The sequence below is a fragment of the Ochlerotatus camptorhynchus genome, unplaced genomic scaffold (assembly GCF_037179485.1).
Source record: "Ochlerotatus camptorhynchus isolate MF236.1 unplaced genomic scaffold, CSIRO-AGI_Acam_v1.1 ptg000196l, whole genome shotgun sequence".
Classification (NCBI taxonomy): Eukaryota; Metazoa; Arthropoda; class Insecta; order Diptera; family Culicidae; genus Ochlerotatus; species Ochlerotatus camptorhynchus.
Window position 1 is genome coordinate 3,817,325 of NW_027040686.1, and position 20,279 is coordinate 3,837,603.

At 38.2% G+C, this 20,279-nt stretch overlaps 1 protein-coding gene across 5 annotated transcripts in view; it reads left to right on the forward strand.

The window, feature by feature from the left end:
- Window positions 1-20,279, forward strand: part of Rbp6 (RNA-binding protein 6) — a 1,960,266-nt gene that overhangs the window by 1,884,374 nt on the left and 55,613 nt on the right. Inside the window, exon 13 of one of the 5 annotated variants that reach the window (XM_065223778.1) lies at window positions 4,135-4,421. The exons of the other annotated variants lie outside the window; for them this stretch is intronic. Coding sequence (XP_065079850.1) covers window positions 4,135-4,312 — 178 coding nt within the window. The 3' untranslated portion in view covers window positions 4,313-4,421. Of the gene's footprint in view, window positions 1-4,134; window positions 4,422-20,279 lie in introns of those variants that run through there. 5 annotated transcript variants of the gene reach the window in all.

Consider the following 20,279-nt stretch of genomic DNA (forward strand, 5'->3'; position numbering starts at 1 on the left):
TCAGAAAATCAGAAAATCAGAAAATCAGAAAATCAGAAAATCAGAAAATCAGAAAATCAGAAAATCAGAAAATCAGAAAATCAGAAAATCAGAAAATCAGAAAATCAGAAAATCAGAAAATCAGAAAATCAGAAAATCAGAAAATCAGAAAATCAGAAAATCAGAAAATCAGAAAATCAGAAAATCAGAAAATCAGAAAATCAGAAAATCAGAAAATCAGAAAATCAGAAAATCAGAAAATAAGCAAATCATTAAATCAGAAGACCAGAAATTCACATCATTAAAAATCAGTTAATGAAAACATGTAAAAATCAGAAATTCAGGAATTTATAAAATCATTAAAAAGAAAACAAAAATACAGAGAGCAAGTAAATCATTAAATCCGAAAATCAGAAAACCTGAAATTCAGAAAAGAAGAAAATCAAAAAATCATAAAATCAGAAAATCAAAAGTCCGATAATCTTCAATTCAGAAGATCAATGAATCGGAAAAAATATCAGAAAAGCAGAAAAGCAGAAAAGCAAAAAAGCAGAAAAGCAGAAAAGCAGAAAATCAGAAAAACTAGAAAATTAAAAATGCAGATAATCCGAAAGTCAGGTAATCAGAAAATCATTAAATCAGAAAATCAAATCATTGGAAAATCAGAAAATTAGAAAATTATAAAGACAGAAAATCAAAACATAAAAAATCTGTAAATCCGAAAATCTTAGGATCTGAATATCAAGAGCTCCTGAAATCTGAAATTCATAAAATCAGAATATCAGAAAACACATATTCAGAAAATCAGGCACGCAGAATATCAGAAAATGAGGAAATCGAATATCAGATAATCAGATAATCAGAAAATCAGCAAATTGGAAGATCAGAAAACTAAAAAATCAAAAATTCAGAAATCAGCCGCGCCTGTGGTGTAGTGGTAGGCGTGATTATCTCTCACCCCAGCAGGCCTGGGTTCAATCCCAATTTACTTATACGAAATTGGACGATTGGAAAATGAAATTAAAGCGATTGCATATTGGTTAACATCAATAGGACAATTGGAAATTGAACCATTGGAAATTTGATGATTGGAAGTTTGGATTTGAAATTGGTCGTTTTTTTAAATTTAATTTCAAAAAGTTTAATGATTTCAAATAAGCCGATGTCAAAAATTCAGTTGAAAATAGGATGAACAAATTGGTTGATGTGAAAATGGACGTTAAGAAATTGGATGACATTAAATTCAACGATTTTAATGTCGTCAATTGAAAATTGGATGACTCAAAGTTGAACGATTTCAAATTGGTCGATTTCAAAAGGATGGTAGAGAATTTGAATGATATAAATTGGACAGTTGGAAATAGGCCAATTGCAAATGGTTGCAAATCGGACGATTGCAAATTGGTCTATGTAAAACTGTTTGATGTTAAATTGTTTGATGTAAAACTGGTCGATGGAAAATTGATTGATGTAAAAATTAGTCGATTCAAAATTGATCGCTGTTAAATTGGACGGTTGGAAATTGGATTATTCGAAATTGGATGACTGAAAACTAGACCATTGGGAATTGGATGATATGAAATTTGATCGATTGAAAAATATTTCACTGAAAATTGAACGATTTCAATGGTTGAAGTCAAAATAAAATTGGAATGTTGGAAATTGGACAGTTGAAAATTGAACAGTTGAAAATTGGACAGTTGAAAATTGGACAGTTGAAAATTGGACAGTTGAAAATTGGACAGTTGAAAATTGGACAGTTGAAAATTGGACAGTTGAAAATTGGACAGTTGAAAATTGGACAGTTGAAAATTGGACAGTTGAAAATTGGACAAGGTGACATTGGACTATTTGAAAATGGCTGATTGATAGATGGTTGAAAATTGGACGGATGGAAAATGAATGATTAGAAATTTGGTCGATTGATAATTGGATGAACAATTGCAAATTGGTCAATGTAAAATAGGTCTGTTTAAAATTGTTTGATGTTAAATTGGAAGATGGAAAATCCATGGATGTTATATTGGTGGATTAAAAATTGATCTCCGTTAAATTGAACGGTTGTTAATAGGATTATTGGAAATTGAATGGATGACAATTAGACCATTAGAAATTGGATGTATGAAATTGAATGATTGGAAATTTGTCGATTGAAAATTGAACGAATGAATATTGAACGAATGAATATTGCAAATTGGTCGATGTCAAAAGCATGGTTGGAAATTGGAATACTCGAAAATGGATGGTTCGAAAATGGACAGCTGAAAATTGAACGGTTGGAAATTGAACTAATGGAACCCAAACGATTGCAAATTGGGCTGTTGACAATTAATCGATTGACAACTAGACGAATGCCAATTGGACGGTTGCTAATTCGACGATTGCCAGTTGGACGATTGCCAGTTGGACGATTGCCAGTTGGACGATTGCCAGTTGGACGATTGCCAGTTGGACGATTGCCAGTTGGACGATTGCCAATTGAACGATTGCCAATTGGACGATTGCCGATTGCCAATTGGACGATTGCCAATTGGACGGTTGCCAATTGGACGATTGCCAATTGGACGATTGCCAATTGGACGATTGCCAATTGGACGATTGCCAATTGGACGATTGCCAATTGGACGATTGCCAATTGAACGATTGTCAATTGAACGATTGTCAATTGGATGATTAGAAAGTTCACGATTAGAAACTGAACGGTATGGAATTGACCCATCTCAAAATAATGACCGTACATCTGGTGATATGAAATTGGCAATTTGAATTAAGACGATTGGAATGAAATTTAAAATTTGGAAAGTGGATGACGGAAGAAATTGTAATTTGCAATATCCCTTTACGATTGGAAACATAAAACATAAAGTTCATCATTGGACGAAAATTGTAAATTGTAAATTGTAAATTGGATTTATAAAATAAAAAATAGACGATTTAAAATTGAACAACTGAAAGATGTACCGTTTCAAATGCAATAAAATTGGACAATTCAATACTGGACCTTTGAAAATTGAAAAACTTAAGAATTCCAAATGCAAACCAAAAAATAAACCAATTTTAAATTGGACACTTGAAAATGTGACTGATCTTGACTGATAATTTAACCAATTAAATGTTGTAAACCTGTCCATTTGAAAATTGATCAATATTCAATCTTCAACCATTTGGAAACGGACCTTTAGAAAATAGAAAACTGAAAATGCATTGAATTTTCCACCGAAAACTCCCACAGTCCTGCACATTCCAACGTCCACCGTTGCCACAAACTAACGAGACGGGCGAAAAATTGCACACGAAGCCAGAAAGCACATTACCAGAAAGAATCCAGCACGTTTTCCCTGTTTCCCTATCGCTCTCTCTACCTCCTCGTCTTTTCTCGCTCCAACCAAAGCACCCTGGTACATGTATACATTCATGAATAAATAAAACAAACAAGTGCTCGTAGGATACGGGAATGCCTCCTCTACGCCTCAGCTCTTTTCATCCCCGATTTGGTCATTTCTCCATTCATCTCCTGAACGTTCGGTCCTCGATCCTAGGTCGGTAGCTGTGGTGCGAACGGTCAACTGCACACGCCGCCACCAACCGTGGAGGCCACAACTTCGGAACTGCTCGACGTACGAGGCAATGAGTCAACAATTGCTTTCTGCTCCACTGAAGTATTGACGATGATTGTTTTCGCATTTTGTCTTTCCATGTGTGTGTGCGTGCCAATATTACCGTGCGAAAATTTGATCTGGCGCACGCTCCTGTGGTGACATGGTGGTATGACTTCCTTTTTTTTCACCCTCAACTGAGAACGTTTCCGACGGGTTCATTGAGTCGAATGAGGACGACACTCTTGTCCGAGTCCTCGACTCGATGGAGCCTATCATACGAACAGATGTCCGGGAAAATGTTGATTTTCGACTTCCACTGGGATTTGATTGAAATATGATCCACTGTTTGCATTCCTCCTTCTCCCCTATCATTCTGTTCTAACAATGAACCCACCCCTAACCTTACTCCCCACATTCGTTCTTCCTTACAATTTTCAAAATTCTCTTTCTCGTTTTGATCTTTATTATAATTTGTTTTCTTACTTTGTTTTGTTTTATTTTCTTTTCTCTTTCTTTTTCGTTCGCACTTGGCACCCGGCTTCAACCCGCAAAACAGGCGTAATGGGTCATGTATTGCCCGAAAATCGAATTCTGGTCGGCGACTACGGTCTGATGGGCCCTTCGACGTCGTCCTCCTGAGTCACCTGTCGACATCTGTCATCACCACCACCACCGAAATCCGCATGGATTGTATGCACAAACACATACAGAAATGCGCTTGGCGTGCTGCCTGACCTCAAGGTCTTCTCTTTAAAGTTAATCGCCCTTCGTAGTTCAGAGATTGTCTCCTTTTAGATAAATCAATTCTTATTAAACTCTTCTTTCTCTGTTGTGTCTGTTTTTGTTTTGTTCGTCTTACACTTGGAACCTTATCAGAAGATGTCAATAAAGTAAATTTCATTGAAAACCTAGTTCAATATTTTATGTTTTTTGGTTTGATGACACGCTGTTAAAAATGATTTCAATATTTAACTTTACATTTACTGTCAAATTGCTATCTGTTCAACAATCGACTGTGATTTTCTCTACTATGCTGTAATTATGTTATCACTTTCATGACTTTCAATAAGTATGGGTAAAATAGAAGAATCCGCTGCTGTAAAGCACTGAAGTATAAATGTGACGAATTCCTAACCACTTCTCTCCAGATAATTTACCCGACACATCAAAATGCAATGTTCCATTTGAATCGATTTGGTCTCATTTTCCGTTAAAATACCCACGTCACTACCGCCAGTTTCCCAGATCCAAATATTCTCCATTATACACCCATTCCCAATGGCTCTTCATCGCTGCTAAGCTTACTTACTGTGAACAAGCAGTGATTTTTCCGCACGCATTCCCTGTTCAAATAGCAATCCTCATTCCCAGCCAAATCCTATCTATTATTTATCGCTATTTCAGCTTTATGTTTGGAAAAGTGCTTAACCTGTGCCCCTACATTTAGCCTCCTTCTTCTTGCTTCGCCGCAACCAGTTGGGCAATATTTGTGCAATCCGATACTGTCTACCTCGCAAAAGCATTCCCTGAAACCAACACCAGTTTCATCCCCTTCAGCACATTCCGCCCACGCACACACACACACACACACACAACACGATTGTGATGTTCGAAGCTGCGGGCTAATCCACTCTCTCTAGCCAACTGCTTCTCTATTGCTTCTACCGAACCAAATTCCTCCCGCGCCTCCTCGTACGGAGAAAATCGATAATGCAAATTTAGTCATTACTTTGCGCCGGCAATTACCAATTGGAATTGGTCATCGACGAATGTTCTCGTCCCGGCCCTCATCCAACAGTAATTGCCATTCCAACTTGCCTCCACAGACCGCTACTACGCAATTCGGCGAATGTGCATGAAATGCACTTTAACCTGGCCACGAGGAGCCTCCGGATGTTCAGTCGAGGAAGGGCGGGGTGTGTGTCTAACAGCAGCAGCAACTGCCGACGAATGTATTTTAAATGATGTTTTCGGGTTTAGGGTAAATTAACATTTTCATTACAAATTCTAACATCGTGATGAGTTTTGGCGTGTCGGTGTCAGCTTTGGAAGAGGAGTGCTAGGGGACGGTGGAGCGAGTACCAGTGACCACTGTGTTCAGTTGCATTGTGCTCGGGGTCGCTTGGACCATAGGAACTTAACGTGTAGTGTTACAACCGAGCGGGGTATTACATCAGGGTTGGAGCTTTGGATTCATTTTCAGTCAAATGTTTGAAGAGAATTACATCCAGTTAACTTTACAGCACTAGATAATAAGGTGACAATGTATGCCTCTAGTAGTGCTGATAAAAAATCATTTCTTCTACCTCAACATAGGTTAAAATGACAACCTTACCAGATAGACCAACTACATGCATGAATTTGAATTTCGACAACATTCTCTTGATCAAGGCAACCTCTGAGTATCGAAGTCAGCGTTGCCAGATATACCGATTTATCGGTATTTATACCGATTTCCGAACTAGATACCGATATACAGATAAGATTCCTCAGAATACCGATATTTGAGATTTTATATCGATTTATACCGATTTATTTTTAAATAATCAAATTTATTATTGACTGCCCACGCATGAATTTCGGAGAAAATGTTTGTTAGAGACTTGTTTCTTTTTTAATAACTTATATTTTTTGAGCCTTTATATTTCTAAACAATCTTCTCTAAAGATGCCTTATGCTTGATACTCTTTCGACTAATGTTTGCATTTCCTCACCGATTTTGGCTACCCATCAATCAAAAAATATTCGATGGCTTTCGATAAATTAAAGACAGTTTCATTAACTTCTGTTAATATTCGAAAACCCGGAAATTTTAGAAAAGTCCAGTGAACTGCAGGAAACATCATAAATATTTTGGAAACTTCACAAGTCCAAAGAACTTCAGGGAAATTTAATGGTCTTCATGGACTGTAGTGAAGCTCAGAGAACATCAGGACAGATCAATTAATTTCAATGAAATTGCTGAAATCATAAAGGAGTTCCGAGAAACTCAGGCAATTTCCGAAAACTTCAGCAATGTCCTGAGGGGCTCATGCAAATTGAGGAAACGTAAGGGAAGTTACCTGAACATTAGAACATTTTGAGAACATTTTATGGGAAGTTCTATGCCTTGTAATGGCAGTGTCGAAAACTTTTAAAAATTAAAAAAATCGTGAAGATCAGGTAACTTTAATGCTTTAAAATTCAAGAAAATTGTGAGAACACTTAGATGATTTCGTAATCTTCAAGAAAGTCCAGAGACCTTCAAAGATGATTAGAGATATTCCGGTAGCCTTATTATAATCAGGGAAGTTCCGAGCGCTTTGAGCATGGCCAGAGAACTCCAAAACAGCCCCTTATTTCAGGACAATTACAAGAACTTTTAAGGAATGTCGAGGAATTTTGGAATATTTCAGGAATGTTCCGAAACCTTCAGAGAAATTGCGGAGTCTTCGAGGATGCTTTATGAATATCAGGAAAATTTTCTGGATCATTAGAACATTCCCAGGTACATCCAAGGTTTCTTTCGACTGTTCCGTAAGCGCTCTGGCTTCCGACTTTCTTCAGATGTTTCTTCCAGTCTACCTTAAGAAGTTTCTGTTAGCGTCTCCAGGAAGTTTCTGTCGTCTTCTCCAGGAATTTCAATTAATTCTCCCAGAAATTTCATTCGTCTTCTTCTGGAAGTTTAACCATAAGTCAAAGGTTTTTTTGATCGACTTCTATTGGAAGGTTTTTCCGAGCTTCTTCTGGCTTTCCCTGGATATGGCTAATTCTGGAAATTTACTTCCGGTTTCCGAAACTTTTCGGGCTTCCTTTGGATGTGACATCCGATTTTTTCCTATAGTTTATTTAAAATTTTGCCTCAATTGCAATTGTGTGTTCGAGTTTCCCGGATGTTTTTCCAGCTTTTACCGAACTTTATTCAAGGGAGCATCTTTCGTCTTTCTCTGAATGTTTTTTTCAGCTCCATTCAGAAGCTAATTCAAACATTCCCCGGAGTTTCTTCCGGAATTTTCCGATCATAGTTCAAAATTTTTGCTTTGATTAACGGCTTTCTCAGTCTTAAAACACTGCAACGACTACGATGTAATCTGCCGGACATTTCGGCCATGGGTTGTGGCTTTTTTCAAGGGAAAATATTGTTTGTCGTTGTTGTGGCTGATTTTCCATACTTTGGTTTCATTAAATGATATTTAATTGAAAAAAAAAACACTGCTTGGTCACAATTTTGATTAACACTTGAGGACAACGATAGTTTTAAAAATAAAACTAAAAAAAAATGGAGTGCCAAACAAAGAAATTCCCCTGAAATTCCAGTCGTCACCATCGTTTAAATTTTCGCTTTCAAAAACGGCAAAATATAAAATTAAATAAATAGAAAAAAACCGGTAAATACCGATTTTTTAATACCTTTGACACCGATAGGCTTTAAAACAATCTGGCAACGCTGATCGAAGTAAACATTTGATTTTCTTCATTCGTTTTCAGCTTGGTGGAGATGATTTTGAGGATCAAATGCAATATCAAGACCAACAATTGAAATAGCCTTAACTCCATTTTGTAAACAAACCTTGTAAGGCCATTTTCTCGAGAACCGAAGTCCGCAAAGGTAAACCAACATAATGAGCAGGTAGGGAAAATTCTCCTCTACCCGATTGTGGTTTAGGTTTGTGAATGAAGGTTTCGGTTCGGGAGAAAATGGCCTTACAAGGTTTGTTTACAAAATGGAGTTAAGGCCATTTCAATTGTTGGTCTTGATATGATTATATTCATTTTACACAAAAGTAGCGCTGAAGAGCATGTCGTATAAGTGTTCAAAATAATAATTACGCCCAAAATGAATTGGATTATTCCGCTTTTAAGGTTCGCTTCTGATTTTGACAATTTTGGGTTGGCCAATCAAGCAGTGGTGAATATCAACAAACGCGTATTCGTTGATGTATAGTGAACTCATTTGTTCATTTCACTCGTATCAAGAGCCACATGTGAAAAGGGCATACAAGTTTTTGTAAACAAACCTTTGTAGGCCCTTTTCTCGCCAACCGAGGGTCGCCCACGCAATTCAACAGCATCACCGGGAAGGGGAAAGTTTTCCCTACCCGGTGATGTTGATGGTTTACGTTGGTGTCGAATGGGTGGTGAGAAAAATGCATAAGAAGGTTTGATTACAAAAAGTTTGTATGGCCTTTTCACATGTGGCTCTTGGTATGTGATGGCGATGATTTTTAAAACAAACACAATTCACCTACATTGGGTTGAAGCGCTACTCCTTGCGTGTGTTGGTAAATCATAAAAACAGACACTGGTCTCTAGGCGTAGTTATCAATTAAATCGGGTAATGAATAAATTCGATGATTTCTGAATCCAATTTATTTATGAAAGCAGTGAACAAAGTTCAGAATCAATTAATCTTTTGAATTCTGTATCCAGGATTTGAAAACATGTCTTGAATGAGATTTGGAATGTTCTTTGACTTACACTATTGGCCACATGATGTGCTTCAAATCTACCATCAAAATTATGCACAGCCTTCGGTAACTGGTTAAATCACTGGACAGCTACTGAAGAGCTAGACCACGTAAAAATTTTCATTTTTACTTCTCCAGACATTTCGTTAATTTACCTCCGTAGTTAGCACTGAAATGTATCGCTTGAAACGCTACATACCATTTAAAATGTTAATGATAGATTCTGTCCTGAAACTTGCTTCAAATGTATCTGAATCATTTCCATTGCATTTTTCCTCATATTTAACTGGAACTTCTCCTAAAAATCTATCTTAGTATTTGCCAAACAATTTAATTCGTGAAAAAGAAATATTTTTTCCTAAAACTTTGTCTTAGACGTCATTTTGGTTGAAAGTGACTTTATAGAGTTCTGATTTGGTGTTAAATCTCAAATTGCGAGTTTTAAAATGGCCATTTTTTAGCAAGAAAGTGCTTGATTGACCATATCAACCATAACCCGGCTCGAATTTTGTTTTTGCTGCTGGCCTGGAAGCTCTCTTCAATGTTTTTATAGCAAAACATGCGCCTCAGCTAGCTTCAGAAGTCTTTCGAGGTAACTTTCATGAGGAATATTTATTAAAAAGTTAGCACTAAAAAACTTTTTTTTTTTCAGGAGCACCCTGTTAAATTCAGAAAAATCACTCTAAAATTAAAGCGTTATGAGATGGAAAAAACATTTCTTTAACAAAGTTGCTCAGAAATAACAAGGCTACAATTTTGTTTAGAAACATACGTCTGCATTTTCAAAAATAATAAAGTTAGTTTTAAATATAATTTAATTTGTCGATAGGAGATTTTTTAATCACAAAAACTTCAATTGTTTAAATATTAAAATAAAAGTATGATCACATATTTTTTTTTAATTTGCCTCTAGGGTGACCCTCTGAAAACCATCTTATGCGTTTAACTTGTTCAGTTTAAATTTCTCATGAAAATAATCTTCTAAAGACTCGGAGATGAACTACAACCCGTGGCTAAAAATCTCTTGAATAAAGTTTAAAAAAAACTTCTAAATAGGGTAGAGAACTACTTCGGCGTAATCGCCCATTTTGGGCCTCTCGAGCAGAAAACTTCAAATAAATCCATGATTCAGAGTTAGCAAGTCAATTATGCGTTTGGTACTGTAGTTAATAAGCTACCGAACGAAGTCAATGAGAACGCGTGGTATGAAGGTTTGCACCCATTATTCCCAAAAACAAAAGAAACGCTCCGACCGAATCAATTTTTATCTTCATCCGATAGGCCGAACTGAATTAATTGGCGTTTCAATTGCGTTTCAATGCGTTAGGCCGATCTTAAAATCCGTAGGCCGAGTTTGGCATCAAGAAGCAGTGTTGGACTTTTGACAATATCTCAACGGTTGGTTTCTCTTTATCAAATCTCACGGTACGTACGGAAAGGTAAATACATTTGGAAGCCATCAGTAATAATAACTATTCCGTTTGGTGCTAAACTGAACTAGATTAAGGAAGACTAAGTGCGGGTTATGCTTAATAGGCCGGAAATGGGGTAGTTAACCCTACTATTGCAGGATTATGAAATGCAATTTTTGGTATAAAAACATCTTCTACTTCTCTTTTTACAAATCAGATCCTGGGTTCTCATCACCACGTATCAACTTTTTATTAAATTCTCATGCAAATATATTCTTAACACGTTGGGTTTAGTTTAATTCAGACTCTAGCCACATTCCTGGAGGCATTCCACAAATTATAATTCTTGATATTGATTTTACTAGTTCCTTTGATATTTCTAGACTATTCACAACATGTAACATTGAAGCTGAAGTTGACGCGACACAAAACTTATTTCGTTGTGCATATCGTTGTCGTAGAAAGAAAAAGTATAGTTTGCTATCTCTATTTACTTTTCACCGATAGCAGGCACGAAGCTACTGCTGCCAGCAATGACGGTAGTTTCAGGTCGCGATCGAATGTAAAGCAAAAATCATGAAACTCAAACTCACCACAGTTTGGTGGTTAGAAGTGTAGCTGGTGAGTTTTTTTAGCTTGATATTCGTAGGTACGATATCACAGCTTGTAATATCATACTTTTGTCTACGAAAAGCAAGCGTGATCATGGGCATTGGTGACACTTGATTTTTTTTCCAACACTACTCATTGCTAATGGTCTTGATAATGACTTCTCATGTGAGTTGATGTGTTGCTTAGATCAAAATCTGGTCTCTTACCTTGATGTCGAGGTGGTACCGGCTCTAGATGACTATCAGAAATCAAAATTAATTAATTTGAAGCGATTTGATTTGTTACATAACAGGTTTTGCCTTAATTCAGATACTGGCTACTTCCCGGAAGAAAGTCTCGTCAATAAAGAAAACTAAACTAAACTAAACTACTTCCCGGAACAGGTATGGTTGTGGCCAACGGGGTCCTGCGATAATGGGTACCATTGATCTTATTGGAGTTCTCACGTGGGATGGTGGGTTTTTCTCTCGATACATAATTTAGCCACTTCCCTGTGGCAGCTACAATATGTTCAAATGTGGCCAATACGGTCCAACAATGAGCATAGTTAAGAATTATTATGTGATTGTGAGTCTGTATAGCATGATGGGTCTTGGCATGAGCAAAATTCTGGACACTTCCGCAGGAGTAACATATATGGGTATGCAACCAACCAAATATGGGTATAGCCAATAAAGTCCTAGGACTTAGTTCGGCTTCCATTGATCTTTTTTTTTTTTACGTAGATAGGGTTCAATACCCCATTCCTGGCCTATTAAGCACAACCCGCACTTAATCTTTCTAAATCTAGCGCAGTTTAGCACCAAACGGAATGTTATCATTAATGATGGCTTCCAAATTTATTTACCTTACCGTATGTACCGTAATATTTGATAAAGAGAAACCAATCGTTGAGATATTGACAAAAGTCTAACACTGCTTCTTGACGCCAAACTCGGCCTACGAATTCTAAACTCGGCCTAATGCATTGAAACGCCAATGAAATCACTTCGGCCTATCGGATGAAGATAAAAATTGATTCAGACCGAGCGTTTCTTTTTGGGAATAATGGGCGTTCTTATTGACTTCGTTCCGTAGCTTATTAACTAAAGTATCGTACCAAACGCAAACTTGATTTGTTAACTCTGAAAACATGGATTTATTTGAAGATTTCTGCCGAATTAGTTCTGTAATTAGGCCGAAGTAGTTCTGTACCCTAATAGATAAGATTGAAATTTTGTTTATTTTTAGTCATGATAAAGATCATTAATATTTCACTTTTTTTTTTTTTTTTTTTTTTCAAAAGTTCGTCTAATAGGTAAAAAGTTGAAAATCGAGCGTTTTACTAAAACAAATCTAACTTCATACAGGGTCTTCCAATAAAGTCCAAAACGATTGCGAAAAATCAATAAATATCTGATTAACCACCAGCCAAGATTTAAAAAAAATATATCTATTATCAATGTTTAAAAAATACTAGGGTGTACGCTCAATTTTGTGATACACTGTATATTGACTACGGCTGTGGAATAGCAACGTTTCTTCGAGTAAAAATGCATGAGATTCTTATCTCTCAGAAAATGTAATTAAATGGGATAATTATCGAAATGGCTTCTATTCATATTTCTCAGTCTAGGGTAATCCAAACGGTCAGCTATTCATTGCTATGGATTACCCTAGACTGAGAAAGCGTCTCCCCATATACCAGTCAAAAAACCTGATAAGTCGTCTATCACGTTCTACTAGTGAACGTACATCCACCATGTAAAAGTTGCTTCAACAGTACTGAGTAGGAGGTTCAAAAAAGAAGAACTTGCTATGGTTCTTATTAAAGAGCCATGGTCTAATAGAGGAATAATATTAGGCATTCAAATGCAATCGGGCAAACTATATTATGACGACACGCAGTGTTCACTAAGAACTGCCATTCTAGAGAACAAATAAGTAAAATGCTATCCTGTGATGAAATACATCAATCGAGACATTCGAATGGTTATGGTTCAAGTGCCAATAACCAGAGGAAATGCCGAAACAATTGTTACATTGGCATATATCACAAATAAAGCAACCACCTCCTCCTGAAATCACGTCGTTTGTCAAATTCTGTGGAGACTCCTCAATGCATTTAATAACAGCTGCGATGCCAACGTCCACCATACAGTATGGGAAATAGACTGATGCAAAAATTGAAATTTTCGCTCCACAGTGCTCAAACGGTTCCAAATTGGGCCCTGATTAGCCTCCCAAAATTTGAACTCATTCAGTGAGAAACTTACATGGCACAAACCATTTGAAGTTTTTATGGAAAATACTATGGAGAAACCATAATTTCGGTTCATACCTATCTCAAAATTCATCAGTTCACTCTACTTTAAAAAATGAATCAGCTACAATTTCGTTGAAGACCATTTTTCGATCAAATGTAAGGAACAAAAATTATTAATGATTCAAGTCACTGATGTCTTATGATTATGCTCAATAAACTGTTCAGTAGGCAACCTTGGTGTTTATGGCGCGTAGAATAGAGAACAAGTATCATGGCTACTATGTCTCACTGCAGAATACAGTGTTGCCCACAATACAGTTGCTTAATCTTGCCATAAGGTTATCAATCTCTTGAACAATTAATAACTATTTAATTTGACGTTTGGCTGAAAAACGATTTCCTGCAAAGTTGTAGCTGATAAAAATTCCCATCAGAATATTATAAAAATTTGTTAACAGTACAATATGTAAAAAAGCTAGAAGACAATGAACAAAATGTTTTGTTTTTTCATAGTAACTTCCATATAAACTTTAAATGGTTTGTGCCAAGTCAGTTTCTTATCAAATGAGTTTAAACTTTCGGAGGAAAATCAGGACCCGATTTGAAACCGTTTGAACACTGTGGAGTGAAAATTTCAATTTTTGCATCAGTCTAATGAGGATGCACGAATATGACAAGTGACTCACTCTCTGAGCTAACTCATTTTCAATGTATACCGTATGCGTGATAATGTTTGCACCATTGAGCAATGTCAAATTGAAAAAAAATCCCAAAAATTTTGTTTTCGAGTTTTTTTTTTATTTATTCAAAGGGAGGATGTTTCTCAGAGCCTTAAACTATGTAAATAATCGATCGAGTTTCCACTTGCTGCAATAACAGCCTCCACACGCTTCCGGAATGCACGGCAGGTTCTAATAATGTAGTCTGGATCCGTTTCTCTCCAGGTACGGGTCAATGTTTGTCTGAGGCTTGCTGTACTCGGGTGGCGTTTAGAACCGGCCTTGGCCTTTATGACGCGCCATATTGAGTAATCCAGCGGATTAAGATCATGGCGGCCACATATCCTTCGCCCAGAACAGAAGATGTTCCTGCAACCACTTCTGGGTTGCGGTTCGAGGTGTGGCACGGAGCCCCATCTTGTTGAAATACAACATTTGGCTTCGCACCGTACTGTTCTTTGATCCACGGAAGAACATACTTACTTAAAATCCCGATGTAGACCTCCGTGTTGATCTTGTCGCCTTCTGGAATGAACACCGGGTCCATTTTTTTGCCATCGGAAGCCACAAATCCAAACACCATAACGCTAGTAGGATGCTTGGTCAGATACACGTTCTTGTGCTCGTCAGCCACGTCTTTTACCGGAAGAGAACTAATGTACCGGTTGGTTCTGGAATTTGATACGGGATCGACGGTAAACATGCTCTCGTCGGTGAACAGGATTACCGGATTTTTTCGCTTAAGGAAGTTCAAGATTTTCTTGCATCGTTCGACTCATAGCTCCCGGATGCGGTTGGTAATCATGTGAGTTTTTTTCCGTGCCCTCGACTTCGCTCCGCAATCTTCCTTTACGATTATCCGTGCCGTAAAGTCACTGATCCCGTGTTCCTTTGAGGTTTTCCTTATTGAACGCACTATTGATCCGCCATCGCGGATAGTTGTCCTTTCTTTTCTCGGTGTAAAACCCTTTTGATCACCGGGACACTCCCACGGTGATTGAAATGTCTTTTTGCGACATTTGCGCGTGGGCCGAATCACGAATACGCTGCCACTTCGTCATGGTGCAACTGTCAAACTAATAGCGAATTCGTTTATTATCGGGGTTAACACCAGTTCCAACCCAGTGCGAAACCAAACTTATTGTCAGTGTGAACCTCAACCTGAGCTAGGTTTTAAAAACAAACGAGCAAACTGACGTTTGTCAGAAAACAAGCAGACCCAATCTTGATACCCGATCCAGGTTGGAACTGAATAATAAACGAATTCGCTATAAGTAAATCATTTCCTTTTATACACAGCCTACTATGGTATGAGCTACAGGTTACGTGCATGCAAAGAACACCAAGGCATTGTATGCACAGGTGAAACGGGAACCTTATTTGTACGATGGTGCAAACATTATCACGCATACGGTACATTATTTGCCTTTCTTGACATATTGGCGTCCGAAAATAGAGTCTTTGAGAAAATGAAAGATAGAAAAAAGCTATTCACTCACTCCTCGGCTGTTGCCGAATGCTTGCTGGTTACCTTTTCTGGTGCCATGTGTTCTGCTTGTATGTAAAGTATTATGTATGATACCACTCATTGTTGCAAGGCACAGCCATTAGTCAGTGGACTGTCCACCTCGTATGGCTTAATCAAGCACGGTACCTAGTGGTATTCAATTTACCGGTCGGTCAGTCGTCTGACAGCAAGCTTGAATTCCAACGTGCTAGTAAGGCGTATCGCAATTTGAATTCAGCTTTGTACAAGGCTCATGTCATGAGAGTGCAGACTAATCTTCGGAGAAATCCAAAAAGCTTTTGGAAGTTCGTCAATAGTAAGCGGAAAAGTTCATCTGTACCGAGCAACGTGATTTTTGACGACGTCGAAGCGAAATCTTCTACTGAAAGCTGCGAACTGTTTGCCAGATTTTTTGCTTCTGTGTTTGACCAAACTCCTGCCTCTGAAATCGAAGCTGAGTCTGCTGCTTTAGACATTCCCATGGACTTCATTTCTACCATTCAACACGGTTTTATGCCTGGAAGATCGTTCACGAAGAATCTACTAAGCTTCACCAACACTTGCATAACTGCTATGGAAAGCAAGGCTCAAGTTGATGTCATCTATACTGACCTGAAGGCGGCTTTCGACAAGATCGATCACAATGTGCTGTTGGCTAAACTGTCACGTCTTGGATCATGATCTAAGCTAGTGTCTTGGCTGAACTCTTACCTAACGGGAAGGAAACTCCGCGTTAAATTTGACTCCTGTGTTTCTTCGACCTTCTGCAATACATCCGGTGTTCCCCAAGGAAGCAACTTGGGACCATTATTGTTCACACTGTTTTTCAACGACGTTGCTTCGAAATTAGGCTTGGCCTGCGTGATCATCTACGCCGATGACCTGAAAATATATTTAATTATTCGCTCAACTGAAGATTGCCACCGTTTGCAACATCTTCTAGACCTATTTTCTGACTGGTGCCATCGGAACAAGTTAATTATTAGCGTAACGAAGTGCTCTGTTATGACCTTTCATCGTTCAAAACAACCGATATTGTTCGATTATCGCATCAAGGGTACTTCACTTAAACGAGTTGAAGTAATTACTCACCTCGGAGTTGTGCTGGATCTAAAACTGACGTTCAATTCTCACTAGACTTCGATAATTGCCAAGGTGAATCGACAGTTGGGCTTTATTTCGAAAATTGCAAAGGATTTTACGGATCCATATTGCTTGAAATCCTTGTATTGCGCGCTGGTACGGCCAATTCTTGAAACCACTTCTGTTGTATGGACTCCAAATGATGTTTCCTGGACCTTAAGGATTGAACGTGTCCAGCGACGATTCATCCGGCTAGCACTGCGTCATCTACCTTGGAGCGATCCGTTGAACCTCCCTGCCTATCCCGATCGATGTAGACTGTTGGGCATGGACACCCTTGAAAGAAGGCGAAGACTACAACAGGCGACATTCGTGGCGAAGTTGCTAAATGGTGAAGTCGATTCTCCCCGGCTACTTTCTATGTTGGACTTCCGTGCTGCTCAACGTCCTCTTCGGCAGCGGTCACTACTACAGGACAGATTCCACCGTACTTTGTTTGGATATAATGAACCAATATCGTCGATGATTCGAGCTTTTTCAGTGGTGGAGGATCTCTTTGAGTTCGGTGAAACTTCTGGTCGTTTTAAAAATAGAATTACTAGTTTATCAATTTTGTAGCTGATTTGAAAATGTATTCTCATATTCATTAAGACCACATATGTCAGATGAATTACAAATAAATAAATAAAATAAATAAATAAATTTACCATTGAAAAAAGAACCAAAAACACCAAAAAACATTGAAAGCTGAATACGAGCTTATTCAGCTAAAAATATTGTTCATCAGCTAAAAAGTAGCTTATTAAGCTTTTTCTCAGCGCACATTGTTTGTGATCCACGCGAGCTAGAAAAATCTCCTCCCAATGATAAAAATATTCCAACCTGGTACAGAACAAGCCACCATACGAGGGGATGTCCCAAAGAGTGGGGAGAAGAGCCCCCCTTCAATTCACAAAATGTTAACAACAGGGAGTCGACAATTCAGCTCTCCCTATCCAAATCACTTCAATCAGGCGAATAGTGTGTTTTCATTTGCAGCGTGAACTCAGAATTGATTGATATTTTACTGAAAACTGAGTTTTAATATTGATAATTGTACAATGAAGTTTACTCAATGATCACCAACTTTGTGATACTTTAACTCGATTTTGTTTTGTAGGGGAAATTGATCTAATGTTGGCCTATGGATCTAAGATTGGACCCTTCGCTAAAAATCTGCTATTTATCGATTTTACTTAGATGATTACGTCATTGGGACGGTACTAATTGATATTTTTTGTCGTTATTAAAAATTTAGTCGATTGCTTAATTTGTGTATGGGCCCAAATTAGGGTCATTTAGGCTGACATTACATCCATTTCTCTAATTTAATATTTTGTGAGAAAATTGTTAATCCACTATTAACCAAAATTAAACAAAGCCAACTCAATTTTATAACAGCAAAGACCTGCCAACATTTGAACAATAATAAATCCAAAATTCTAACATAACCCTATCGGTACATTCAAATAGCAAAAGAGTCACCCCTGTCTCCATATGGATCACGTTTTGTTCACCCAATGTCAGCTGATCCACTTCGAAATCCTGAACTAGCAACTGTCCGTAAAGTTCACACAGCCACTGCCAGCCTCCGACCCACTAGTATTCGCCTGCACACGTATCCTCACCGCTGAGCTGCAATGAGCAGCACCCTGCCCAACACACACACACACACACCCAATTAGGATAACCAAACATCGAGCTAAGCGAACGGAGTAGAACAGTAGTAACAGATCACCATGAATAATGTAGCACCACTGCTACTGCTGCCCTAGGAACTCCCAACCCCGATGGTCCATTGCTGCAGCAGTAGCAGTGTCCGGAATTATTTATTGCTTTGTTAAATTTCGGCAATCGACTGTCGATTTACCTCGAGTTTAAGACCGGTATGATGGTGGGTGGCGAGGGGGCCCTAATGCATCAGCATTTGCACTTTCACGCTTGTCGCTGTACTGCTGCTGGGTGCTCCTCCTGGTGGCAGGCATCAACACCCTCCGCCCCCCATCCTGGGAAATTGATGGCCTAATTTAATTTGATTGCATCCTCCCGTTTTTATTGCTTTATCAGCTTTGGGCGGAACGAAGCAAAAAAAAATCCAAAGTGTGCAAAACTAATGTTGCAAAACGTTTATTTTTTGTGCGTGTTACTTTGGATCAAAATGGATTTTTCCCGAGTCAGTGGACCCAAACCGTAATCGGATTGCTGTGCTCTTTGTGACAATTTTTTTCAGTTTTTGTTCGCCGTGGGAAATATTGACAGTGAAATGCACAGCAGAATCACCACATCAGATCCAGCAGAATTTTTTTTTTTTTCGTAGGCTACCGTTGGACGATGGCAGATGTACAAAAATTGATTTATTACCTACTAAATTTAATAAATTACGACCACACCGACCGACAGTGGGGGAAAAACAAAATGCATGCCTCTACTAATACTCTACCTGCGAAAATTGTCTACATTTTATTTTGTGACCAAGCGATTCATGTTTTTACAAAAAAAAAAAATCATTCTCTGATAATTCCCTCACGCACACTGGAAAATTTTTCCGCATCGGTTGCAATTTTTCCAACCACGCGGTCGCGTTTGCTTTTTAATTATTAATTTTACGTTCTGACACATTTTATTTATTCACATTTACGTCCCAGCGTTGAGCCGAGTGCGAGTGGGTTCTGATTTTCAGTTCCCCCCGGGGCTTCAAATTGGTGCAGTCATAGAGAGAGAGAGAGCCAATTGTCGTTGCAAGTGAATATAATCTCGTTTCATTTCCATCATTTATGAGTGCTGTGGCATTGTTCTGCCGGACTCTGCGATAACTCATCTTGCATCGATATTTAGTCATCGTTATAATATTTCAACCCCTCCCACTCATTCCCACCATACATTGACCTTTTTTTTTTGTTCATTTGATCCCAAAACATGCCCACACTCAAATTCACATCACATCATTCCCACTGAACATTCAAACAGCCTGTGGCCCTTCAGATATCTGTTCTGTGTTCCGAAAATTATGAGGAAAATGTTCACATTGAAAGCGTTAATTACTTTCGAACAACATCGACGACGACGACGACGATGGGGCCGCGGCAAACTGTGAATGCTATTATGAAAAATTTAAAAGCTGACAGTTGCAAAAAAAAAACCTGGCGAAATGATAAATGAGGCGCCATTTTACCTGCGTAACTGTTTGTTCGAGTGGTATGCGAGGGATGCAGCAGATCGATCAGGATCAGAAGCTGAGGAGGAGGGTGGCCAAAAATTGATACAATTAACTCGCGGCGATTAAATCCTTTTTTTCGATTTTGGACTCTCGGGACAAGCATCAAGGCGTGAAATTGGCACTTAAAGTTAATGTGGATCGCACTGGCCGGTCAGCCTTAATGGATGCGGTGCAGATTGAGAGCGTGGAACTTATTAACGCGGTGAGGGTAATGACCTATGTCAATCGGTTCGATGACTCTTTTTTTCAGGGAATTACTCAAGGAAGTTCTGTATGAATTCATTCAAAAAAGCTTTTTCAAGACATTAGAAAGCCAATTGGGAATTGCATTGGAATTTGTATTGAAGTTTGAATTGAAATTAACTTTTTGCTGTTTGCCAAGCTTTTTGGATTTTCTCCAAGGATTTTTAATTATATTTT